Source organism: Cyrtonyx montezumae, unplaced genomic scaffold, assembly GCF_038088225.1.
Source record: "Cyrtonyx montezumae isolate F1298 unplaced genomic scaffold, pur_monq_1.0 scaffold_3, whole genome shotgun sequence".
NCBI lineage: Eukaryota > Metazoa > Chordata > Aves > Galliformes > Odontophoridae > Cyrtonyx > Cyrtonyx montezumae.
Genome location: NW_027072034.1, coordinates 80,711,931 through 80,738,604, shown reverse-complemented (window position 1 = coordinate 80,738,604; position 26,674 = coordinate 80,711,931). Strand labels below are relative to the sequence as shown.

Sequence of the window (26,674 nt, the reverse complement as noted above, 5' to 3'; positions counted from 1 at the left end):
GATGAACCTCTCCAGATGGCCTGAGTAATGCAGAGTTACTCACTAGCTAAGGTGACCACTGCAGGAACGCTGGCAATGACTCCTTCGGGCACACGAGCGATGCACTGGTATCGCCCCACGGTGTGGTTATTGAGAGCTGTGATGATGAGTTTCCCTCTCTCAATGTGAATCCCCAGCACCTCATCTGATCCGTCCAATTCCTTCCCATTCAGTCTCCAGGTGAGGTTCACTCTTGGGGGGTCCACAACACACCCCAGGCTGACTGGGCCCCCAGGTTTCTGGACAGTGGAGGCAGGCTGTACAGTGACTTGCAGAGATTCACCTGCACAGAGAGGAAGAAATGGAAAGAAGAAAGCCCCATGAGTCTCAGCAAAAGATAAGACAGAGGAAAAAATTGCAAAACTGCTGTGCTTGACATTCCCCATCGTTTCTACGTGTGCCTCTCCCTCCCCGTAGCACCACACACACACCCTAGTCCTTGGAGACATACATCAGCCCTATTTCTTCTTGGCACCACCAAGCAGAGATGTCCAGCTCCATCTGCAAACTCCTCTAAGGAGCGTCATCCTGCCAGGGGTGCTCACCCCCTCCAGAATGCAATTGGACACTGCAGCATATCCCTTATGCATACGGGATAAGCCAAGCCTCTTCAGGAAGAAGTGGGATCTCAGGAGCTCAGTTTGCTTCCAGACAAAGCGTAAACAAAAAGGATCAAATGGATAAAACAGAAACTCACTCAGTTTGGCAAAGCAGCTCGTGGCTGCGAGGAGAAGGCAAAGGATGGAGGACATGGGTCTCTTCTTTCCACGTGTCATTGCCATCCCATGCGATGTCTCCTGGGGCAGAGGCGCCCAGAGAAGGGTCCCATAAGCTGCCTCAGGGGATGTGGTAGAGGTGTGGCAGCAGCTTCCTGCAGATAACAAGAGAGACAGTGGCATGAAAGTCTCAGCCTTCCCACTGTTTTCCTGCCTTGCCTTGCTTCTTTCTCAGCACTCCAAAGCTTCCAGGGATTCACCAAGCCCATGGCCTGAACAGGCTGCAGACACTGATGCAAGGTGGCCCACACTAACTTGGCATCATGCACCTTTATTCTAAACTAGGAGACCCAACATATAGAGAGGTTTCAGACTAACTACTGGCCTAAAACACACAGCCTATTTTGAGTTTAACAACCCCATCTAGAACAAGCACTAGGTTCATATTTGAAGGCAACGACAACCTACAAAACTTGAAGCCCAAGGCCACCCATCACAGCTCAGATTGCTGAGAGAAGTTGCACACTGCAGGAGCAGTTTAGGAGAGACTGCCATGAACGAACACCAAAGCAGACAAGGGGGATTAAGGATGTAAGTGGCCGCACCCACAAACACCTCAGATGTCAGACAAGTCAGTTTCAATCAAAGTCTAAGGGCTAAAGTTGAGATTTCCCCCTATGGCCATTGTAAAATGGCTACAGGATTTTGAGCTCCCTCCAGCCACAGCACCAAGATGACGACCTGTGTGTCCCACAGGAGTTTCAGAAATGCTCCTATAGCATGTCTACACTTGTGGAGATCAGAGACCACAATGACTAGAGCAGACATCGCAAACAACAATTGTCACATTGCCTGCTTCCCCTACAGACACACGAGCCCATTACCTGCAGTCACTATCCTCAAGAGCACCTGCAAAGCAGCATTTCCTGTTTTCACCACGCTCAACGCTTGAGCAAGGAGCAGGTGGAGCACATCCTTTCCATACCTATCTCAGTCAAAAAGAGGGGTCAAATCCTTTCAAGTATAACCTCCAGAAGAGGGAATCCTGAACCACAGATTCCCACAGACTCCCAGTGAGATGCTCAGGGAGTCATTCAAGGTAAGCCTCACTTGCTGACACACAGCTCCTGCACTCGGGGAGCTCTCACCAAGCCACTTATCTGGTGGTTCCTAAAGGAAGCAAAGACAAGCAGACTGGCCTACAGCTGAAGCTTTGGGATCAGCTGAAGTCATATTGCAGCTACTGCAGCCCACAGCTCAGTTACATGTGGAAATCCACTGTGGGTAACCACCAGCACCAAAGTGATAACACAACAACTTCCTTCCCACGTGCTTCAGCCTTCCCAGCACCACTCTCCTCCCCCAAGGAGGGAAGAAAGCCTCAACAATCTGTCTTTGAGGAGTTTCCCACATTAACCAGCACACTGTGGTATGAGACCCTTTAGCTGTCATCTTGGAGAAAGCATCTGAGTCATTCGAGTTAAGTTCTCCACCTAAGACAGTCAACAAAGAACCCTTAGTTACACCACAGCTGCCTCAGCCAAGCCACCGCTGACCAGGCCTGATGTGAACAAACACCTTAGCCTGGAAAATGCTTAAAACACGGGTTTCTACTTCACTCTATAAGGTATTATGGGGATAGGAAGTCTTCCACCAAACCAGAAGAACCATTTTGGGGCAGACCTCAAGCCTTGCTCCTCAGTGCTGGAAGCCTACAGTGCAAAGCTGACTCACTTGCCCTATCTGGACGAGTTTGGCAGCAGGATGGAAAAATGTTGGATGGGAAAGAGTTGCTCCTTGGAGTCCACGCTGAGGGTGGGGGAAGGTAGAGAGCTTCCCAACCAGACCTCCCAGCAGCAACGTGCTGCTCAGAGCCTCTGGCCAGAGAGGGAAAGCCAAAGGCGTAATGGACCCTTCATGAGCAAGGACCACCCATGCACATGGACACCATGACCGAACTGTCTGTCCCCAGTCTGTAGAAAGAAGAAGGGCAATAGGTGGGGAGAAAAAAAGGGGAGATCACAAAATTTGGCCAAAGTGCCAGGCAGATTAAACAGCATTCAGTGGAGGCCGAGGAGAGAAGGTGTGTTGCGACAAGTGTATGGTACCTCCCCAAACCTCCAGGCAGAACATGAGCTCTAAATAGGGACATGTGGCCATTTCTTTCACAGCCGAGTGAAGTACAAAAAGTAAATGGCCGGCATAAAAATAATGAGGAAAATGAATGAAAACATCAATTCCAAAAGGACTATTAGGATCCGGGGCCAGATTTCGAAATTCTCAGCTTCCACAATTGAAGCCAGATTTTCAAAAGCATTCAGTTCTTGACACGCTGAGCTCTCCTGAATAGGCAACCAACTTATTTCGACGCCTAAATGGGAGCTGACCTCTTTTGAAAGCGCTGCCCTTAAGCAGCCTGCAGTAGTGCAGAGCAAGGCACTTTATTAACCGGGCAGCTTGCGAGCTGCCGGCAGCCCCGCGCACGCCGGGAGCGGTGCGGAGCTGAGGTGGCTCCCGTCTGCAGGCACTCTGTGGTTACCCCCCACCTCCCGCCCCTGCTGAACTGCTGCTTGGGAAAAGAAAGGGTTAAAGGTGCTGGAAGGGCTCTGCTGGGGGAGGGGGGGAGTATTATTTACTTATTTATTTTTAATTCTTTCCTGTCAGGTTAAAATAACAATTTCCTGTCAGGGGAGCGAAGGCTCTAAGTCTCTTTCAGACATCCCAGTAAATCAAAGGAGGGGCCATTAGGAGAGCAAAATTAACGAGAGCTTTGTCAGATCGGGGGGTGTAAAAACTGTCGGCTCCGCTTCCCGCCCCGCGCCAAAGGCCCCAAAGGAGGGAAGGGAAAGGCAGAGGGGAGGCCGTGAGAGGGGAGAAAAGCATATATGGGGGGGGGAGGAGGGGAAGGCTGGAGAGGAAAAGGGACCTGAATTAGACACTGGCAGCGAGAGAGGTGTCCGCTGATTAGAAACTGAAGCTTTTACTGAGGAAATGCTGCCCGCAGCCCCGAGCCCCCTCCTGCTTAACAAGGGCCGGCCCGGCAGCCCTCGTTACAGCCACACCACCCGTGATTTACAAGGCCCCAAATGGAAACCAGGTCCAGCCCGCTGCCCAGCTCTGCGGGCAGGCAGCGAGGTCCGAGGGCAGGCAGGAAGGGAGAGCACCGACACCGCGGGGCCGGGGCCAGATGGGGACGTATGGGTGACGCGACGGGATCACCGCAGCTGCTCCCAGCAGTGGGTCAGGCCGGGACAGCGGAGCTCCCAGCTCAGGCTTCGGGACTGGTGCTCTCCAGAAGAGGCGTCTTCCAAAGTACAGCACACCAACGTTGCTTGTGATCGTTAGCTTTTAGTAACAGACAGGGTTTTTTAAGCTGTTCCACAGAGCTTAAAGCAATGACAAGGAAGAAGCAAAAGGAAAGCGAGCCACCGTACCCATCTGCTTCAGAACAGACAAGCCCTAAGAGACATCAGAGGAAGCCCACCTAGCACAAGGGCACACAGTGACACAGGGCTGGGACCCCCACGCACTGACCGCACCACCTCATACCACTGTACCATGCTGCCACTGTGTGAGGGGATGTGGGAAAGGAAAGGCGTGCAGCAGAAGATGCATTAACTGCTGCGAGGATCCCCTCGGCCATCCCTGCACTGGGCCCCGCATGCCAGCCTCGCTGCCCCTCAGCGTGCCCTGAAAACAGCACCGGTTTTGAGTGGGACAAACTCCCAGAGAGCAGGCAAGCCAAGCCACGGCCTTCGCCATCGCGCACCCCCCATGCCCCGACACTTAATTTCCCTCCTCTCCCCCCTGGCCTACACCCCCCCCCCTCTATTCTGAGTAAATTCAATTTGACAACCCTGCTAATTGGATAAACGCTGCTCCCTGCGCTCCTTTAAGGCCGCCCGCTTTTCTCTGCTCGTTTTCCGAGGGCGATTGTGGCTGTTCTTTAACACGAATTCCATCTGCTTTATTTCTCCTCTGCCCATTCACGGCCCCTCCTGAATATGTATGAGGGGCTGCTCCCCTCCCCCTCCCCCCCCCCAGCCCCCTCCCCCGGCCCCCCCACCCCTCTCCCTGCCCTCTCCCATTGCCCGGGACAATAACCCCCCAAATGCCCCCTTCTCCCACCCCGGCCCCTTTTTTCGCTTTAGATAAACACAGGCAGTGTCAAGTGTGAGGAGTTGGGGGGGGAATGGGGTTCAACTGCCAGTCAAGCCCCGGGCCCTCAATGAAGCCCGGAGGCCCATCCTAATCTGCTGCATGCTTGCCATATGGGAGCTGTGTTGCCCTGGGAAACACTAACAGGCAGAACGGAGCTTAATAGAGTCCATATTCATTGTAATGCAGTGAAATGGCTCGAGGGACTATTGCCCCTTGGGTCTGTTTTCATTCTTCTGCTCCCCCTCTTTCTTCTCTCCCCCTCTCCCTTTTCCTCCCCTCCCCACCCCACACCCCCTTTCCCTTTCTTCCTTTCAAAAAGCCCCTTCCCTGGAGAGCTCTAATCTGGAGAGGCTGGGGGCTCCCGGAGGGACGGCCTGGCCAGGGGGAAGGGGCTGGGGGAGAGACGCGGGCGAAGCAGCTGGCAGGACGCTGAGCTCCCACTCGGGGGGCAGGCGGTGGGCAGCCGGCCCTGCTGGCACGGGCTGCGGGTCCTGATGCCTCTGGCCTCGCTGGCAAAAACGCAGCACCAGCAACACAACCCCTGGCGCAGATGGAGCACGCTGCGCAGCCTCTTCAGAGATGTAGTGTGCCCAGCAAACAGATGTTGCTGCAGAACACTGGCTGCTGTGCCGGGGAGGGCCGTCCCGCAGCAGAGATGGGGCCTTGTGGGGTTCCCTGCCAAAACACACAGCTGAGGCACCTTTGAGGTGGGGGACACCACAGAGGAAGCTGGACAGCTGTGACCCCTGGGTACAAGTGCGACGTGCTAACCCTTGGAAGCTGGGATTTACGGCACTGCACCACCACCATCGCCTGTCAGCCCCAGCACCATATCCACACCTTACAACAACAACACCCACTTCACCATGTCACCATTACAGCCAGAGACCACTGTCAGGGCAGCCACAGCTGCAGACAGACGCTGCACAAAACAGAGCAGAACTCATCCCACACTCTAGGCACTACAAATGACAGGCCAGGATCACTTAAGATATTTGATGCAACAGATACCAACATGCATTCATCTACACTTTCTCCTACTTGGAGAAATTGGGCAGTGTATTTGCCTGCCCATTGCCCTCAGCTCAGACATGCACTACATGCTCACGCCTGCACTTTGACAGAGCTGACACGGACTGTGGGGCTGCAAGAGCAACCCTGAGCAGGACACTGAGCCCCCACCATCCCCTTCAGCCACCAACTGTGGGGAGCAGAGCACCATGAGGGACAGCAGTGCCTGCCGGGAGCCGTCATCACGCCGGCACAGACGTGCCCGTGGCTAGTTTACACTAGTCGGGGTGCTGCTTTTGTTTTCCCATTCTCATCCTCCCCAGATGAAAAAAAAAACCAACAGAAAAAAAACAGAACTCACAGTCTGAGGTTGAGGCTTTAATTGCTGCTTGGGTTAGGGAGAGGTCAGCGAGGAGGCAGGCCCAGCTGAGGCAAGGAAATAACTACGGAGAGAAGCCTCGGGAGACACCAAAAGAAGCGTGGATGGAGAAAGAATGGTAGGAAAACTGAGCAAACGCTTGGGGAGATGCAGGTAGGGAAACTGCTGTGCTCAGATCACAGCCAGCTGCTTCTTGGTGTGCTCGAACACGAACCTCCTTCCCAACTCCAATTAAAAAAATAAATTCTTTGTCTAGTAACAATGGAAAAATCTTCACCGCGTCAAATTAGGTACAATAACAGAGTGAAAAAACAATCTCTAAACCAGAAAAGCCCATGGAAACTGCCAGTGACAAGGTGCCAAGCATTCCTTGGGGCGAGTCACAACGGGAAGATGTCCTGATGGAGCAGAGAGCACCCTCAGCCCATTTCCCAGCTTTGGAGACTTTGCTCAGGGCACTGCTGGGGAACAAGGGCACCTACAACAGCTGCAGAGTTAACAGCAAAAAACAGACTGAGCTTATGTGAAACACATGTCGGAACTACCTGCTAGAATACTGCATCCAGAAGGTCATAGCAGGGGATTTGATCTGGCCGCCTCCAAAACCAGTGTGATCTTTGCCATGACTTCAATGGGAGCAGGCCCAGAAATTGCATTAACAAGTGCAAGGCTCGTTTAACACAGTTGACATCAAAATCCAGAAGAGCATACAAAAGAGACAGGACAAAGTACTCGCCAGTACCGTCAATACAAAGTTTAATCCCCAGATGGCTGGCTTTAGAGGCATCCCCATCACCACCATAAAGAAAAACTGCCTTCTCGCTTGCACTCCTTTCAGCAGTGACTTGTTGCTGGGATGCAAAAGAGCACAAGCCCATTTTTCTCGGCCTTTGAAGATTGTATTTAAGAGGGTCGGGGTTTGTTTTTTTTTTTCCTTTTTTAAAGTTTGGGAATAAATGGGAGTTTTTACTCTCCATTGCTGTCACTTTTCACTACCAATAACCATGTTGGTAATTGGAGCAGGTCAAAAGCCCCCAGGACCCTCTGCTGGGACACGTTTTCCCTGGAAGACGTGTCACTACTCCAAAATACACAAGAGGAAGCTCAAGGCCAGCGAAACAAAAGGACAGAGATGACTGCCTGCAGAAAATGCCCTGGCGGCACCAAGTGCCTCGGTGGGGCATATGGTAACCTCAGGCCTGGCATGACTCTCCCAAACCCTGTGTGATGGGCATTACCTGCAGCAGGACATCACTAAGTGATGTCCCAGAGAAGGAAACTTGTCTCATAGCGATTATTTTTCTTTTTTGTTAAGCTAATATCTGCATGCCTTTTGCTCCGTTTATCATCCTGGGAATAAACACCCTTCTCTGAAAATGATGGCACACTTGAGGACAGTGCCCTGTACACGGGCTTGAGATGGTGTAGGAACCGGCACTGCCTTTCAGACACAGCAGGGTCAGCACATGGTTTCTCCCTCTCCAAGAAGGGGTGCTCCATGACAGAAGGACAAGAGCTGGGGCAGGGAGGCTCACCTGCCCGGCTACCAGCACGACTCAAGCTCACTGTCAGCTCCCGGCCCTGAATCCTTTTCCTTTCACACTTGCATTGAGAGGGCAGGCACAGCCTCCAAGCCACCTCCCCAGCCCCTTCACACAATGAGCACCAGCAGCAATTCCAGCTGCAAAGTTTGCTTTCCTTGACACACAGTTTACTTTCTCCATTCCCCCGCATCCCGCCCCTGCCACTTACCCCTCACTCCAAAAAGGCGCTCTCAAACAGGCTTAAGCTTTAAACAAATAAGGGTTTGGAAAGCAGCAGCCTGCTCCCGTTTCCCTCCCCACCGCCCCTTCTCTCCCCCCTCCCCCCGCCTCCAGCTCCGAGCAAGGGTGCAAGCGGTGCTGGCAAGCGCTGCGCAGGCACAGAAAACAAACACGTGGAGCAGAGCCAGCTGTGAAGTTGGATTTGGCGCACGCTGTTTGCAAAAGAAATAAAAGCACATGGGAGAAGGGGGAAGAGGAGAAGGGGCAGAGCGGAAGGAGCCGGGGGTGCCCCAGCCCCAAGGGATGAGCGTGAGTGTCTTACATGGGTCTGGACGTAGGGACGTTCTGCTGCAGCATGTGAAAAATAAACATGTTTTTATCTCCTGGGGCTTGCAGCCCTCCTCACTCGACCCGAGGCTTTCCTATTCCCCGAGCTCACCGTGTTCCAGGGGGGCCAGTGCAGGGATCGCTAAACCAACTTCCCCATAGCCTCAGCAGAGATTATGTGCGTTGAGGGCATGCATTCACCCTAATCCTCATCATCGGCCTTTTTTTCCTATCCCTTCTCCACTGTCCTTCTCTGAAAGGGCTGCAGACAAAATATTCCTCCTCTTACACCCCGGCTCCCTGGGGACGTCACTGGGGGTATTATTCTATCCCCACCAGTATGATCCAGCCGTGGGAACAGCACTCGCAACTGCTAGGAGCAGACTACCTACAGCCTTCGGGCAATGCCAGACCCATGCCAGCTTTCCTCTACCTCTCTCTTCATCAAGTGGAAGCTAAACAGAAGCCCATGCCCTCTGCCCCGGTTTGGGGTAGAATACAGCAATTTCACATGGTCTGCTTGTGGTTTCCACCAAGAGCCATAAGGCTTATGGCTCTGCAGGAGAAAGCCCCCACGTGCACTGGAGACAGCCTGGGTCGGCCGATCAGCCCGGACAGGCAGGTTTCCACCAGTCTTCTCATCACCCCTGCAGTACAGCAAAGTCTTTTTCCCCTGTCCAGATCTGCCACAAACAATTGTGTCCCTGCATGGCTCCAAACTGACCCTGAGATACAATACTTCGTTATCACCCCTCCTGCAAACCACGTTACTGACACTCACTCACAGGCAAGGAACGTTGACTTACTTTGGAGAAATCTTGCAATTGGTTTTCTGTTCTAAGATTGGAATTACTGGGATGCAAAAATAGCTGTGGATTGCTGCAAATAAAACACTGCTTGAAACCACCCAACCCTTTTCTTTTAGGGACCAATTACATGAAGCAAAGAGGGACAGAAACTCACAGTCTTGGAAGTTGACTCTATTTCTTCATCTTTTGAACTGAACATCCTCCTACTTTGTGTCTCAGCCTCTCAGGCTGCAAAAACAGGAACAGCAAACCCCAGCCAGTACGAGCGGTACGCAGATGTACGGTACACACCAGACAGCTTTGGATTCTCAGGTGAGAGGTGCTAGACAGGTATGCAATCTTATGATTTATACTGCTTCCTGGCAGCCCTGGGATTTCTGGATTATTAAGATACAGATGTCAGCATCCCGGGGGTACAGCTTCAACAGGTGAACCAAGCAGGGAGGGGCAGGCTGATTACAACAAGAGAAGAAAACACAAATTTGCACCACACACAAAATATTGTGGTTAAGGGAGACAACAACCAAGAGATTATTGACAACAAGAGAACGGGATCACTCAGCGGGGTTTGTCAGACTAAACTTTCCGCAATCATAAACTTCAGGGAAATACTTTGTCAAGCAAACATTCAAACACCCAGCTGCCAAGAACTAAGTGAATAGTGGAGAAACGGCAGAGTCAACGTGCCACCATTTGTAAATGCCCCATGACTGGGCATCGAAGCCCACCCAAGCCCATCAGCTGGCACTCACGAAGCCCAGGCTGAGCTGTGGCAGGAAGACCTACCACCTGGTTACTGAACAAGGGGCAATTCACACCTTCCAAATATCCTCACAGGGCCAGACAGGTGTGGGTACAGCAGTTTCTGTGGGTTACTGGATGCTTCCCTGCAGTATGCGCACACACACGCAACCACCTGGGCAAGTGAAATGGAGCCCAACTCCAGGCTGAAAGGTTCCAAGACACTAACACCCAGCAACTATTGGTATCACGCAGACATTTCCAGCCCCTAAAGCCTGTGGTTGTCATTACCATGCTTAAGAAGATCCATACCAAATCTACACAGACCCCAGCACCAGAGCCAGCTGGGCCTGGGGACAGCGTCCCTGTGCTGCACTCTAACATACCTGTGATGCTCCCAGACCTAAGCAGGCAATCCGGTAGAGTACCAAGACACGGAGATGGACCAGCTGCAGGAAACACTGTACTAGGTGTCGCAAGGCTGCACGAAGGCTACAGCCACTCTACATCCTTTTTATTTACATTGGCAAACACGAATGGGAGGGAGGAAAGCAAACCTTGAAGAGGCAAAGGAAATTTCTTGAAGTCATGCAGAGAGTCAGCAGTATAGCAAGGAAGGGAAACATTGGTCTTCTGCCTCCCACCCAAGAGCCTGTCCCTTGGTCAGTGCTTCCCACCCACGGTTCAGGAGACCGCTGAAAGGGGCATGTGGATGACTTCAGGGGTCCAGAAAAAGGAATGAAAGCATGCAAGTTCAGATTAGCTGTGTGGTAAATTGTGTATGTGCGTCTACTGAACTCTATGGGAAAGCATTCAACACATATATCCAAAAATAAAGCTGAAAACCATTATGTGCAACCACACGTGCTTCTCCTGTCTGCCTGCCTCTATTTTTCTCCATCATATAATGACAGGTAAAAACAGAGTGGTTATATATTCATTTGCTTTCAGATCAGACCTCTCAGTTGCCAAGAAAGAAATGTAGAAGACAAAGCATGTTTCAAGGCCAGCATTGGCTGCATCGCTCCTCTGTTAGTCACTCGCAACCAACACATGCACAGTGGTGCTGCTGTAGCCACCCCTTGGCACATCTGGGGCCAGCTGCACAAGTAAGAGACCAAAAATTTACACATTATTGCTAAAGCTGCTGGGGAGAGGAAGCGTATGGTCTCCAGACCAAAGTTACTGACACCTCTGGAGTCTGAGTTTGTGGTTACGTTCAGGAGGTTCAAGATGGGATTAGGAAAGCAGTTTTTCCCCTACCCAGGCAAAAGGAGTTTCAAAAGACTAGAGGGCCAGGGAGTCTGCTGGTCCCTATGAATAAAGAGCTTTCAGGTTTAGTGGCTGTGAACAGTGACTCTGCATGGGACTATACTAAGGACATTTACTTATTTTATGCATTCAGCACTGGCCCTGGTCTCCAAACCAACAAACTGCCCAACACCATAGATAACTACTGCAAGTATCTGCAACCACAAAAACACCTTAAAAGAAAACAAGATCTCTCTGTTAACTTTCTCTTCTCTGCATCCTCACCCTCAGCTTGCTACTGTAGAACAGCCTTGGGGTGATTAAATCAGCAGCCCACGCACCATGCAATATTGGTGGCCCCAAGGCAGTCACCAGGACAGTAGAACAAGCCTGTGTGGGCTTTCCATCTGCCATGCCTTCCAACAACACTATTTTGTTGCATGGGAGGCTCCTTTGGATGAAGGCATTGAGGGACAAGGTGTTTCCCAAGCATTTTACACATCACTAGGCTACTGATGGGAACAAGTGAAGCAGAGTTCAGCAGAATCCCATATCACACCAGGTGCTTCTGGCAGGGCAGGAAATGGCACAGCAGTCCTGACTCCCTGTGGGGAAAATGCTGATTTTGTTTTTCAAACAACAATCACGCTGGTTCTGGATCCTCGCTGATAAACACAGGCAGATTTCTCATCCACTCACTATGGTTTCCAGCAACAGGAACCTCACACTGCTGTTAGTCACAACAGCAGACTTTGTCTCGAGGTCACCTGGGCCACGCAGCACAACACGGCCACATTTCACATCTACAACTTTGAAGCTTCCTTGCATGACAGAAGGGGAATGATAAAGGGTTAAAGCTGGTGTAACCTCAAAATCACTCTCTGCTTTCCAAAGCAAGAACATCTTTGGCAGGATCCCCATCTGGGAAATGACATCCCTTTCCCCTTCGCTTCCCCTTCTTCTCCCCCTGAACTCAGAACAAAGCATCACACTGCCCAACATGTTCCTCGACTGGTTTCATCTTGGTCCAAATGCTGCTTGTGTTTTAACTCTTGCCAAAAATAAATGCCTTAAAAAATAATATTAAAAAAAAGAGGCATGTGTGGGGCAGGGAGGGAGGAAGCAGGGAGAGTAGAGGGAAGTCATTAAAACTGAATCTCGCTTAGCTACCAGTGGAGGAGAAAGGAAACAGTGGGGAGAGATTTTTCCCTTGTGATATGTCACATCATCTTGGAGCCAAAACCAATGGGCCCAGAGGCGGCAAGAATTCTCTGCACAATCTTCCACCTGGACTCAAACCAACTTATTTTTCCTTTCCAGACCAATGCATACCGCCCCAGCATCACCAGAAGTATCTTCTTCCTCAAATTGTTTTCCTGCCTATCACCACACACATTTTTCACTGCTCTCATAGCTGTAGCTCTCCTGGATGGCAAGAAAATAGCATCCAGGCCTGATGGAGACTGAATGCTCTTCTCTCCTTTTGCTCATTATGGGGGCCTCACTTTGAGTATTCTGTCCCAGCATGGTACCTCTTCTTGCTGCAATGCCAAACCACCCCCTAAGCTGTCACTGGCAGAGGGCTGGAGTATCCAGCGCAGCCAGCCTGCCCACGTTAGCCCTTCTGTCTTCTTACTAAACATGGAGTCTTGGCCATGGAAAGCCATAGGGAATCCTAGAGGAAATACAGCCTGCAGATGGCTTGTGCAAGCTCTGTGGATAAGTTGGATGGGCCAAACGAAGAGCCCCAGACAGACTGTCTTCCAAACAGACACCCTCCAGACAAAAATAAAAAAAAAAAATCCAAAAAATCACATCAGTTAAAGAAGCATTTAAAAGCAAAACAAAAAACAGTCCAGTTTAGAGAGTCTGCAAACACTGAACCCAGAAACACGCAGAGGATGTTTTTTGTTCCCTCAGTACAAAAGCCCTCGGTTTCCCCTCCTCCTCATTCCCGCGTTTCCCCATCAGGGCTGTCAGAGACAGTTCAAGGCTCCCCAGCAGCGTCACAAACCAGGCCTTGCTGTCCTCAGGGAGAACTGGGGAGCTCCAGCATCCTCTGCCCCCGGACGGTGGCCAAAGGGCAGCCTCTGTGGCATCCTATATCCCACTGCTCACTGGTGCTTGCTTCTGGGGTTTGGCTTTCTGCAGCATGACTCTGGCTCACAGAGCTGCGATGCCCCAGAGCTCGTTCGCACTACAGCTGGCAGCCTGCAGCAGGTTGGAGAGGGGGAGAGATTAACTCCCTTTTTAAGTATCTCATTACTGCTATATTTCTAAACACAGCTGGTCCCAATTTTTTTTTTCAATGAAGCTATAAATAAATACTTAAAGGAAAATTCCTGTGATCTGAAAACTTCACCTACTGGTCCAGCCTTTGTCAAATGGCCTTTTCTCTCTGCCACGCGTAAGCCCTACTTACTCCCTTTTTCTCTAAGGATGAAATCCACTGAACTGTGGAAGGAAACCTGAGATTTCACTGCCTTCACTATTTGAGATTTGAACAACCCAACACCCTTCTGAGCATCATAGCTATCGCATGCTTATTCGTGTCCCACCTGTTAAGCCTTCATCTGTCTCATTAAAGGTGGTACTTTCCCTTGAGACCCAATGATCCACATTGAAATTCCCTTGAGACCCAATGATCCACACACTGAAAACACATCCCCCAGTCCCATTTGCAACATACCACTTCTCCTACTCCTTGTGAAGGTAATACTCGATGCCATGGTCTGTCTTCCTTTTGCAGATCATCCCACCTGTCATCAGCTCTCACTCCACCCTTCTCAACTTGTTTCAGAGAATAATCTGTTTCTACAGCTGCAGAAAATATTCAAAACCATCACTTGACATCCTGCAAAAAGCAGTAAGAACTACTACACCCACCATCTCCTACTAGCAATTCGTTAAGGAAAGCAAACAGACACTCTCTTCTGAAGAAGACTGAGAGGGGAGGCAGCTTCTCTCCTTCAGCCCTTCCCCTAAGTACCAGAGGCAGAAAAAGCCTAGCTAGCAGTGCCTGTGCAAGGCTTCTCTGTTATGTAAATAGTAAATAACATCTCAGAGACATCTGAAAAAAAAAGCCCCCAGCCTGAGGCTTTGCACAATGAGCAACAAGAGAGCTTGCCCCCAAAAGGCTGCCTTTCCACAGTACATCTCACCTGACCGGGTTGGAGTCCATTTAAACCTTGGGAAAGATGGCCTGGAGCTCAGGGCCTCCTCACCCAAATGCTAATCCACTTCGTGTAGCCCAAAAAAGGAAACAAATTCATGACCAAATCGCATCCAATTTTTTTTTCCAAGCTATTGTTATGTGACTGCGTTTGGAAGCAAGAGAGAAAAACAAATGCATGACTGTGGTCAGTGCCTGTTCTAGAAAAGGGGTGAAAAATATCTTAAAAAAAAAAAAAAAGAAGCCCAACAAAATCCAAACCTTGTTTTATATGCTTAGTCACTTTGAGAGAAGATCGTACCTAATGAAGAGCCCAGGGAGAAGCAGTGGCACACCACAGCCAGCCACAGGACCGTGAGGGGTTGACTATGGGAGACACAGAACAGATGGCAGCCGACCATCCATTTCTGCAAGTATACAGCTCAACACAAGGAATTCTTAAGAGACATAGCAAACCTGGTGTTTGCTCAGCTCTTCACTGGGAAAACACAACAATAAAAAAGATGACTCTTTGGGTTTTCCAAAGATCCTTACGCTACCTGTCCAGTTAAGGGGAAATAAGGAACATTCGACTCTCTCATTTTAGAGACCATTTTAAAGACAACAGTGTTAGGTACTGTAAAAACTACAATAAAAAGACATCCTCTGCCTCAAGGAATGTAACCCTAATTGCTTACAGAGACTGTCAACGCTTTCTTTGAGATGGAAGACTGTGACTGTCCCAGAGCACCAAATACCCCTAGAAAAAACTTTCACTGTTCAGTACAACTGTGGAACAGCTCAGACAGTACCTACCCCAATACAATCCCCTCCAAATTATGTTAAATACTGTCAGCTGGCTATGGAGAACACAGCCAATATCAGAAGTGGGAAGGAATAGGGGCTTTTTCCCACCCCCCTGAAGCAACTGGGAAAACTCAGCTGTACAGGGGAAATCTGACCTCAGAATCATCAATATCTACAATTTACTAACTGGAGCATCTACCATACTTTATCCTGGGATGAGTGAAGGAAAGTATTCTGGTATAGACACATCTCCAGCATGCTTCAGGAGTTAACAGTCTCTCATGGAAGACATAAGCTATATAAGCACAAACTGTAACAATGGGCTAAAAAACAGCTTCCAGAATTCCCTCTACAAGCCTAATAGGGAAACAATGACAATTTCCCTCTGTGCTTCTCATCTTCTCACCAGCTGAAGCCTGTCTGTTTTCCTGCCCCCCTCGCCTTGCCGATAACAAACATCTGGTGGGAGCATCTTCCCTCATGTGAGAAGGAAATTGACCCACTGCAGCATCTGGGGCTCTGTACCTCAGCAAAGTCCTGGAGAGCTTCTGCTATAATACCCACAGGGGAACCTCTACCACTTTTATCTTTTGACTGCAGAAGTGCTACATGGAAAGTGAGGCTTTATTGCAGCCCCCAAATGAGAGCCTCAGTAGTTAAGACCTTGAGAAACAGCATGCGAGGAGCCTGTGATGGAGGTTATCTCCTGAATCCACCCCAGCAGGATCTTTATTTTAGATTTCCCAGCCCTAACCTACACCAGCTTTTACTTGTCCACTGACTCAGCAGAAAGCCCTCAAAGTCCAAGGCTGCAGGCTCCCAGATGAGGCTGCCTTGCAGCAGACCACTGACACCCCCTGAGCTCTCTCTTACCGCTACACAAGTATGAGACCGAAAATTTACACATCTGCAGATGCTGGCACCCCACTGCATGCTGCAGGCATGTCTGCAGGCCTCACTAAGCTGCCTACCCAGCCACCTGTAAGGACACAAACCCCTCTGAGCCCACAAAATAACACAAGATCAGAAACCTTGGTGGAGATCCATCTCTCTGAACCTCTGAGCGTCAATCTGCCAGGCAGAGGGGAACAGGAGAAGCAGAGAAGTGGCTCTGCTTTGCAGAAGCTGGTTCACCTCCAAAACAACCTGCAGGGAGGCTGGAGCCCTGCCTGCCTGGGCAAGGGCTCCCCGAACCCGCTCCAGCATGCCAGAGCCCTGCTCGCCTCAGGTCGGCGAGGGCTTGGAGCCCTGCTCCAGTAGCAGGAGGCATCGCCAGCGGCTCCTATGTGCCCTCCCCAGAACAAGTAAGGACAGGGGCCTTTGTGATTTTGCCCAACAAGTCTATATCACCCCTGGCACAGGGACCTCAGGCAGGAGAGGAAATTAAAGCCCAAAAATTTGGGACAGAGGGAGGTACGAGAGCCCAGCTGCAGCCCCTGGATCCTTTTGGAGGCAGCATGCACTCAGGGAACAGGTACAGGACCCACTGTAATCCCACTCTCTCTCCCCATTGCAGAACTGAGAGAGATGTGCACGCTGGAACAAGTTGTTTTCCCTAAGAATAAGGACAGATAGGTGACACAACATATTTTTTGACACATTACCCACCCCTCAGCCTGCCAACTTCATCAGGACAGAAACTAAGGCAGTAGCTATGTCAGTGCTTCTTCATGGTCATTTGTGCACAAGTAGTTAGATGGGACCAACAAGCACTGAAGAAAAATCTTTATCTGTGCAGCTGTCTGGCATCTCCCACTACCCCCTGCTCCAAAGGTACTTACTGACCCAGTGAAGAGTCAAGAGAGCCCAAATACTGCACTGGTGATCTCTCCTGTATTTAAATTACTTTGCTTGCAGAGGGCAGAATGAAACACACTTGCAAAACAGAGGAGTCCTGCTTCAAACGGGCTCTCTGCAGAGCAAGGGAAGGAGTCATCTTCACCGAACCACAAAGAGCCTTTGGCAATACGATGCCATTAAAACAACATTTCAAAGCATTCCTCTGTGCAAGATGCCTCCAACTGCAGCTGAGGCTTTTGCTCACACACAGCAGGACGTGGCCATGAGCAGCCCTCCAAGAGGGTTTGCCTGCATCACAAACATACAGGTGCCAGAGGAGGATGACTGTGCATCCCCACCTGCTCCCTAAAACTTAGCGTGACTTACAGCACTCTTTTGAGAGAAACTTCCCCATCTCCCCATCAAGCCAGGCTCTGCTCATGTCCCATGAGCAGCTGGTTATCGTTTGGGCACTTCTGTACATCCTTGCCTTGGGTACCAAAAGCCAGCGCCTGTGCAAGAGGAGCATGGTCCCACGATCCCAAGAAAGAAGGTACACAGCATTTATGTAATTAGATCATTTTGCTTGCAGTGTGCACATTTACTACACTGCCTCTTTGCTCTCCCAGCTGTCTTTCAAAGCACCATGCCACAACTGAAAACCAGCTGAGAAGGAGAATTGAAGGCAGAACTGGCTCCTTTCCTCCCCCTTCAGCCACACACTCCTGCAGCTCTTCATTGCAGCAAGACACTACCAATGCCAAGAGCCCAATGTGAGGCTATCAGGAAACATGGCATCTGCCCTAATCTTCAGCCCTGACATGCTGAGTGACCCCAAAGCACCCATGTTCTTTTTCATACTTTACTTTCATCTCCCATCCTGCATTTGTCCTGCTGTTTTGAATGTAGATATAAGAAGTGTCTCCCACTACAGGCTAGCACAGTGTCTAACATAGCTGGGTCCCAGCCTTGGTTAAACCCCTAGACCACTACTGCAATACAGCAGGGGGGAAGACAGCATGGCAGGTCTTCCTCAGGCCTTTCCCCAGAGAGCCAATATTAAGAAACCTCTACTTATCTTCAATGCTTAAGCTATGCAAAAATTGGGTTATACTCAAATTTCTGTGGCTGCTGAAATTTTTGCTTGTTTTCTTGGTCACTAGTTTGGGAAATTTTTGTAAAGGTGGTTCTTTGATGTGGCTCGGAGGTTAGGGATGTCTGCAGCTATCCCAGGGGAGTCAGATTGTAGGGCAGAGTGCAGGTTAGGTGATCACACATCAGCACTGAATATGACTTGCCACCTTGCTCTTGACATTGTCTTCTTTATGCTTTTCTCCTACCAGATCTGCAGCCTAGGAAATCACAAGGAAAACCCAACTGTTTATCTAGCAAGCACTCTGCTGCCTAGCTTAGTGCAGTATGTAAGAAATTGACCCTTGCTTGCACAGAAGTCAACAGATCTCACGGGGCTATCAGTGAGGCTCCACAGGCTGTACTGCATATTTGTGTACCAGGCAAGTGCAGCTAGCACTCACTGATAGACAGTTGCCTGCCTCACAAGGCACAGGGTTGGCCCATCTTCATCACACAGCTGCATACATTACTGACCCCAATTCTCCAGCATCTTTCATCCCACCAAGCTAACGCATTGCATGGTTGCTGAGCACAGCTGACTATCAACTTGAGGCCTCTTCCCCCTCTGCAGGGATAGCAGAACAACAATATCCAATGGACTTGTGAAGCAAATGTTACATTCCCACGCGAGAGTAGGTGTTTGGGAATGATTTGTGCAGCTGCTACATTGGTGACAGTGGGACCATCCCACAGATGTGCCAACTGTGACCTTGTATTTAAAAGTGAGGGGAGAGCTGTCCAGTCCCTCAATGCACACATCTCAGAACGTGTAATTAAGTCACCCCAGGTGCTTTTGAAAAATCCCACCCAGCATGTTTTTGAAAACCTCTCCTTTTACTGTGACTCAAACCCACCTCTTCAATCTGACAGGGCTTGGGTTTGTTAAACAAGCAGCGTTCATTGGGAAAATAAAAAAAATAAATAATATTCCCATCATCTTAAACTCAAGGGGCCCAAAGGAATCACTTGCTGACAGTGCCAGGCTCTGGAGAAGTGGGGCCAGCTCACCCTTTCTACCACCCACGGCTGAGGAACGTGCAGGCAAGCACTACCAGCCTGCCCCAGAGGGGGCTGCCATCCAGCAGAGGGCTGGAGCAGCGAGAAGGCTTCTCCACGTCAGCTGCAGCTCAGGGAGCAACTTGGAACAGAAGGCACTAGATGAAGTAAATTATTATTCAGCATCCAGAACTCTATTGGCTTCCAAATAATTGTCTATTTGTGTGCGTGCATGCACAAGAATCCTCGTTCCATGGTCTCTGCCAGCTTATTCCCAGTGCTGTCACTCTTGGGGGACAAGGCCCATACTTGTATTCAATCTTGGCGTTGGATCTCGAACACTAAAGTTTCAGATTTTGTTTTAAAAAACATTTTCTCTGGCAACTGGGCTGTTAATGGATTATGTTTTTGCTCTTGCCTCCTCCCCACCTTTAAAACCTTGGCACCAAAGGGCTTCTTTGAAGATAAAGCCAAATTTGCAATTTAAGGGGTGGAACTTCATAAAGCTAGACGTGAAAGGATGGAGAGGAGGGGGAAAAAAAAGAAAACAGGAGCCACTTTTCTCGTTGAGATATACACTGTACAGTACATAAGATTACAATGGCTTCTCTGTACCACTGCTGACTGGAGTCATAAATTCGCTGCAGCTGCAGTGCTGCTACCTACACTAGACTCCCCAAGGGTCAAGCTCAGAGAGCAGCTTGACACCAAGCCTACCCTCCCGACCAAAACCAGAGCCCACATCCACCCCGCATGCATGGATGGATATCCCCAGAGGTGACCACAGAGCCTCCCATTGGGCTACCAACACCACAGGAGGCTCTCTGCTGAAACCAACAGTGGTCCTAACCAGGGAGCCTCCTCAGCAGCCAGCAAAGCCACGGTCTCTGCATCTCTAAAAGATCTACCCTCAGCTCCACCAGGAGGCAGGGAAGTGCCACTCACAGGTTCTACAGGTGGAGAGCTGAGGCAAAGAGCAACTTGCCCCAACCTGGGTAGAAGTTTGCAAGGCAGACAGCAGAACCCAGCTCTCCTCACCTCCCTACAGCAAAAGCATAGCTAAGCCAGGTGGCCAAATGCAGCAGAATAAAACACACTGGCATTACCAGAGGCACATGCCTTTTTCATATAAGTGCTATATTCCAGACCAGTGCATCCACATTCGAGGATTATTTCTCAAATACTACCTCTGTAGGTTTATATCTGCATAAGAACTCGCTCAACATACTGATCCACAGGACTCTGACTAACCTATCTTTTCCAAAGCTGAAGATACAACACTGACAGAGACTTTCACACCCTTTCCCTCTCCACTCCTCCGATTTAAAAAACAAAACAAACAAAAACCAACAACATAGGAGAGAGGCTCAATGCACAATGCACAATGTGTCTTTAGACACACAAGCCTGTCCAGATTCACTGACATTGCAGCTAATGAATACATCCCTGCATTTGGTAGGGCTGTAGGACCACGGCTCTGCCTAAGACTTGGATTTGCTGGCTGATCTTCTTGTAGACTCTGCTGAACAAAAATGACATTGCCACCATGGGGCTTGGGACTTACTGCCTATGCCACAGGAGCTCACAACAAGTGACTAGTTTCCAAGCCACCATCTGGCCTTCACAGACGTACAGAGTGCTCACAGCCCCAGTGCCCTGTGATCTCAACAGCAGTGAGTTTTCACTGGGGCAACATGCTGCTGCATGGTTTGGACTTGGCCCAGCCAGCCTCCAACCCACTGCATGGACACAAGGTGCAGTTGCACTCCCCAAATCTATTTGGGGGGGGGGGAGGGGAGGCAGGGGAGGGAGCTTAGGGGAGGCTTTGGCCACGGGTCAGCAGCTTTCCTGGAGCAGCCAAGCTAAAAGCGAGGGTAAAGTTTGGCTCTCACCTCTGTGCTGGCATGCTGCCCACAGAAAGGGCGAAGAAGCTTGAGCACGTCCCACACGCTCCCCGAAGCACATTTTCCTCCATTGGTCCCACCAGAGCCAAAATAAATTGGCTCTGGCTCTTACTGGAGCACTCTTGCAAGGCAGGAGAGCAGCCCCGAGAGCCCCTCTCAGCACAAAGCCACACTGCACCAGGTGCTCTGCTAACAGTTCCGTTAGGGCCAGCTGAGTCCCTCAGCCCGTTTGGCCTTTTTCAGGGACAAAAAGAGGCCACTTCAATCAGAGGAGCACGCAGGCTCCTCAAGGCAGTGGTCTGTTCCCTGTTTGTGTACAAAACCTTTCAGAATCATGTGCGTGCTGAGGGCTTTCCCCTGCGACAACAGCTCTCAGAGCTGCTCAGCCATCTCACTCCCACTGCGCTCACACCATTTTTGTCTCTGCCTTCCACCAACACTCCTGCAGCTGTGTTGCTGGAGCCCACGCTCCCATGGAGGGGAGATTTTAAAAACTCTGAAGCACAAATATGCACACAAAGCAAATTTTAAAAGCTTCCCATCCTGCAAGCACTGCCTCCAGAAATGAAGCTCTGAGCGCTGCATTCAGCCAAGGAAGCAACAGAAACAATGCTGTATGATTCGGGGCCAAGGAGGATGAAACCAAAGAGCAGGAAATAAGAAAAAGACGTTTGCCATGCATTTTGCCCAAGAGTCACCCAAAACACAGTTAGAAAACTGGAAAGTGATCTCCACCAGGACCTACAGCTCCTTTATTCATTACTCTCCTTAAATTGCCCTTGTGGCCTAGGCACTGTAAGAAGCCGCAACCTTTTAAGCTGGGACTGACCACAGGAGCACCAGAGTACACAGCAGCAGGTTTCTCCCTCAGGATGTTTTCAGTCTAACCAGAAACAGGAAGTCTGCAAAGGTTTTGCAAGAGAGATTCTGTGCTGTGGGATATCCCATCCCATCAGCAGACTCCACAGTGCAAAGTTTTGGGCCTGGAAGGCAATGGTTTGAACCAAGAGATCTGCAATGCCTGGTCCACAATGTGCCAGCAGCAGTGCATCATACCTTCCCTGTATGTAAAAGAAGTCCAAGGGAATTGCTCCTCACTTTTCCAAGGCATTCAATGTCAGGCATCAGAATGACCAAGCTACCATTATTTACTGCCCAAGAAACTTCAGTTAAGCTGGAGCTACGCTGGCCTACTGCTGCTGCAACTTCTTGTGGGCTGAGTCACTGAGAATGACTGAGCTAGAGCTCAGCTCTGAGAGACACAAGGGCTGATGCCACAGGCTGCCACGATGATGCCAACAACTGCTGCACCGCAGTGCTCACACCATCTGCACAGGGTTCTGCACAGTTTTCTGCAGTGGGAAACCGAGGCATGTGGCTATAAAGGAAGCTGTTTAAGCTCGTGCAATGCACACGCATTGGCTGTGGACAGCCCAAGCAGGTTGACATTCAAATCTGTGCTTCTAGCAGAAGCGTGTCCTTCTGCCTCTACTGCTAATCAGCCCACGCAGAAGTAGTACAGTAGTACACTTGATAAAGTGTAGTCATCCAGTAACAATGAAGAGAAACTACAAAAATTCAGATCTGCTCTTCACTGAGGAAACGAAGCATCCGCTCAGATCTCCGGGTAAGATGGGGACCAAGTTGCCTACTCACTTTCCTCACCCCACCTGCATGCTCTGTGCTAGTCTGGAGGCTCCATCAACTCACAAAGGGCCGTGAGTTTTGAGAACAGGACAGAATTTCAAGAAGCAAGAGGGAGAGGGCAATAATTCACCTGTCCTCTGAAAAAGTCCAGCTTTGAGTTATTAAGCCTTATACCCAACAGGCTGGAAAACCTCTGCATGGGGCACCCAGCCTCACTGCGCCGAGATGAAGAGCCTCTTGCAATGTGCTCACTGGGCTATCATGTCAGCACACAACACAGAAAAGCTGTACTTTTCAGTCCACAGGGATACAGAGCACCCATGAGACATACATGACAGTTTGTAGCACACCTGTAAAATTTCTTCTTTGTGTCACACAAAGAAGAAGAGACGTGTGTGGATTCAGGTACTTATGCTGGGATTCCTCTCAAAGAATGGTCCTATGGGTATGCACACGAGAAGGAGAAAACAGGACTTGCTTTCCAAATCTGCAAGGACCTTTGAACACCCTTCAGATGAACCTGCCTCATTTTTCCCTAATGGGAACTATACTAGCAGGGAGGACTGCTGACTCCAGCCCTCATGGCAAACACTTCATGAGTTAGAAAAGTATTATAGAACAAAATCTGTTTATTTTTTGTCGGAGAGTATCACACATTCAGTGGGGAGCTCACAGCTCTCCCTAATTGTCCTATTTACTTTAGAAGGTCCCAAGATGACTCCTATTAGCAAAGGAAGTTATTTCACCTTCATTTCTTTAGGTCACTTAAATAAACAGAACAAATCTTCCTTGCAAACCCGTGAAATGTTTCTGCTTGAGGTCCTTCCCGGAGCCATAAACCTCAATATCCAACCCATTAAAAAAAGGTCCCGTGCATGCATGTAGATATGCATGTACATTTAAGTGCCCTCCTTATAACACAGGCACATTTGAGGCAGGTAGCTTCAAAAGAGAAGAAAATAGGTTAAAACCATACTTGCAAAAGCACACACATTTTCCTAGTATTTTCCACGGTTATTTTTTAGCCCGTGGGAAAAGAAATGTAAAGGTAGATTGCAAATGCAGTTATCAAAAAAGATACCACAGTAGTGATGTAGAAGTTAGAAGTGGACACCAAGAAAATCAAACAGCTTAGGACATGCCTGGAATTACGGGCGGGCACACAGTGTGTGTGGAAGCCTGTTATCCCACTTGCATAATGCTGCAGAGAGGTCAAGAGAGTTTCTTTAAAACAAACAAGAACAAAAAGAAACCTTTAATAGACCTGAACTGTCTTTCCCACAGTGACAGAGAAATCGTACTTGGGGTACCTGAACTAGCTGAGGTCAAAGATAAGGAACTAGTTGAGCTCGAAGATAAATGATTTCTGTTCAATGTCTCTTGCCCACTGGGGCTATTGGGAAAAGCCTATTATTATTTTTCAAAGTAAGGATCAGTACCTGCAGGGTATTTATGGAGGTTTCATTTGGTACCAACCCTGCATCCCACTCTGCCTCCACAGCACACTTTCTGTTTGCAGTCACCACCAAGAGGACCTGCCAGAGTTAAGAGCCCAAGTGGCAAGGCACATGGGCACGAGTCCTTCAGCATCCCACCGCGGAGCAGAAAATTGACGCCCCTAACCCAAATCACAGCTCATCCTAGCATCAGAGTTAAAAATCCACAAGCACACAAGAAAAGGACAGAAACCGTGCTTGCAGTTCACCCACCCACACTTCTCTGTGCATCAGCAGCTCAGCCCCTTCGCACCGCACGAACCGAAATGACTCTGCTGAGTCTTGCCTGCAAACTCCCGTCTCCTTTTGACAAGGAGCTGAAGCAACACGGCTTTCTGCACAGCTTTTCCCTCTCCGCCTCACGCTCGGTGACCAGTTGGCCGTGGGGATGGGGAGACATGTAGGCAAAGTGCCGGCTCACCGCTGCTCGCACACACGCTCTGGGCCCACCACGAAAGCCGCCTGGCCGAGGAGGAAGGTCCGGGAGGGGACGGACCCTCTCCCCCCAAACCCACCTGCGCCAGCGCAACCCCCGGCCCCGCATGGCAGGGGCTGGCGGGACGTCGCTCCTCTGTTGTCAGCTCCTTGGCGCGTCCGCTGAGCCCTTCCCAGCATCCCGACAGCAACTTCCCCAACTCCAGCACAAAGCTTCACCGCCACGGCCGAGGCGTGAGGAAGGGGGGAAGCCCCGCGCCCCGCGGCCGCCCCCAGCAGCCGCCCCCGGCCCGCTCCCCTCCCTCCGCTTCACTCACCGGGGGCTCGGGCGCAGCAGACGGAGGGGAGGGACTGGGGGGGGTGAGGGGAAGAATACGGCCGTGCCCGGAACGGAGGGAAGCAACAAAGAGGCTTAACTCCAGGAGCTGGGAACTTCCAGGCCGGATCTGCGGGGAATTCAGCACACAGAGAGAGAGAAAAGGAGGGGGGGCGGAATAATAATAATAACGGGAGGAAAAAAAATAGAGAGGGAGTGAAAGGAGAAAGGCTGTTTTGGGGAGAAGGGGAGGGGAAGGCGGGGGCCTTGGGCTTGGGGTGCCGGCGGTGTTTTGCGCTGGTTATATGCAGAGCGGAGGAGCGGCGGGGAGAGCAGCGCGGGCGGAGGAGGAGGAGGAGGAGGAGAAGGAGGAGGAGGAGGAGGGAAGGGGAGCTGGGGCACGGGGAGCCAGACCCTCCATACGGGTGACAGCTTTTGGATGACTGAACTCCCAAACAATTCCCCGCTCCAGCTACTCCTGCTCCCGAAGCCTCCTCCCCTCCCCCTGAGGAGGAGGGAAGAAGAGGAGGAGCCAGAGGGGAGAGAAAATACAAAATAAACCCTCTCACCTAAAAAAGCCGGGCTGCAGCCGACGTTACCCCTAGCCCTCCACGAACCGGCATCATCTGCTCGCTGCCCACCCCAAACGGCGGCCGCCCGCTCCCGCTCCCCCTCGGCTGCCGCGCTCCTCCCGGCAGGCGGAAGCGGGAAAGTCGGGCCGAAAAGTTTGGCCTGAGTGGCATGGAGGCCGCGGCCGCCTCTGAGGGATGAGGCGGGGACGCGGTGATGCCGGGGTCGCTGAGGGCAATGTTTGGGCTGTGAGAGCAGGATGGAGATAAACACGAGTGGGGTGTGCCGTGGTAGGCCTTCTGAGTGACCTTGTTGCTCTGTGGGGACCGAGCCTGGAAAGGTTTGGGGGAGCAGCGCCAAGCACCTGTTGGGCTTCCTGGGGACCGACAGCTTTCCTGCGGTCTGCCACATCCCAGAAAGCACCTGCCAAAGGGATGTAAGGGCAGGGTTGGGCAGGTCCCTGTCGTCACCATGTGCCTCAGTTTCCCTATATTCCAAATGCAGTTCAGACACCTGCACGGCTGCCTCACAGACATGAGCAATGGCTGTGAAAGGACCAGACGTGCTTTGCTTGCCTGCTATCACCCACAGGCTCATTCAATCCTGGGTATCCCATTTGTGCTTCTGTGGGACACAGGACAGACCATTTGGATCAGGACGTCAAGGCATCTGAGACAAAAATATAGGCAGAGGAAAAGTGATGACTGTGTAGGAGGCAAAACTTTGCAGCCATCCAGGTGAAATACGATGAGCCCAACTGCTCATTATAAAAACTACTGCAGTTTTCCCCCTCAGTGCTGGGGTTAATATTTTACTAAATTGAGTGCCTTCCAACGAGGTAGAATAATCTAACTATGTGTCATTTTTAGCCAGCTGGTTTCGAGGAAAGTGACCGACTCCCTTAGCTGGCCTGTAAGTACAGCTTCTCTGAGGGTGATGTGAATGAAGAAAGGCAGGACAAAAAAGGAAAAGAACTGTTCTCCCAACTGTCCCTCCTGGCAGGTGCTTGGTCTCAGGAAATCATCTGAGGTACACATTTTCAAAAGAAGCAATAACACCAATCCCTGAGATTACACCAAACCAGCTCCTGCTCACTGCCTCCCCTCATCCCAAAGGACGTACACATTCCCAAACCCAACAACATACAGACTAGTAAATCTACCCAAAGGTGCAGATAAATCCTCAGTCTTTCAAAGCCTTTCAATAAAGGTGAGTTTAAAACAAATCTGCTGCTACTGCAAA

The 26,674-nt window shown here is 50.4% G+C and overlaps 1 protein-coding gene across 4 annotated transcripts in view; it reads right to left on the bottom strand.

Annotated features, from left to right (window-relative positions):
- Positions 1-25,031, bottom strand: part of BOC (BOC cell adhesion associated, oncogene regulated) — a 42,917-nt gene extending 17,886 nt beyond the window's left edge. For all 4 annotated transcript variants that reach the window (XM_065742060.1, XM_065742062.1, XM_065742061.1 and 1 more), the window contains exons 1-3: positions 24,627-25,031; positions 737-910; positions 44-322 (exon numbers count right to left, since the gene is read on the bottom strand). In XM_065742060.1, coding sequence (XP_065598132.1) covers positions 44-322; positions 737-910; positions 24,627-24,726 — 553 coding nt within the window. In that variant the 5' untranslated portion in view covers positions 24,727-25,031. The remainder of the gene's footprint in view (positions 1-43; positions 323-736; positions 911-24,626) is intronic.
- Between the last annotated feature and the right edge of the window lie 1,643 nt (positions 25,032-26,674).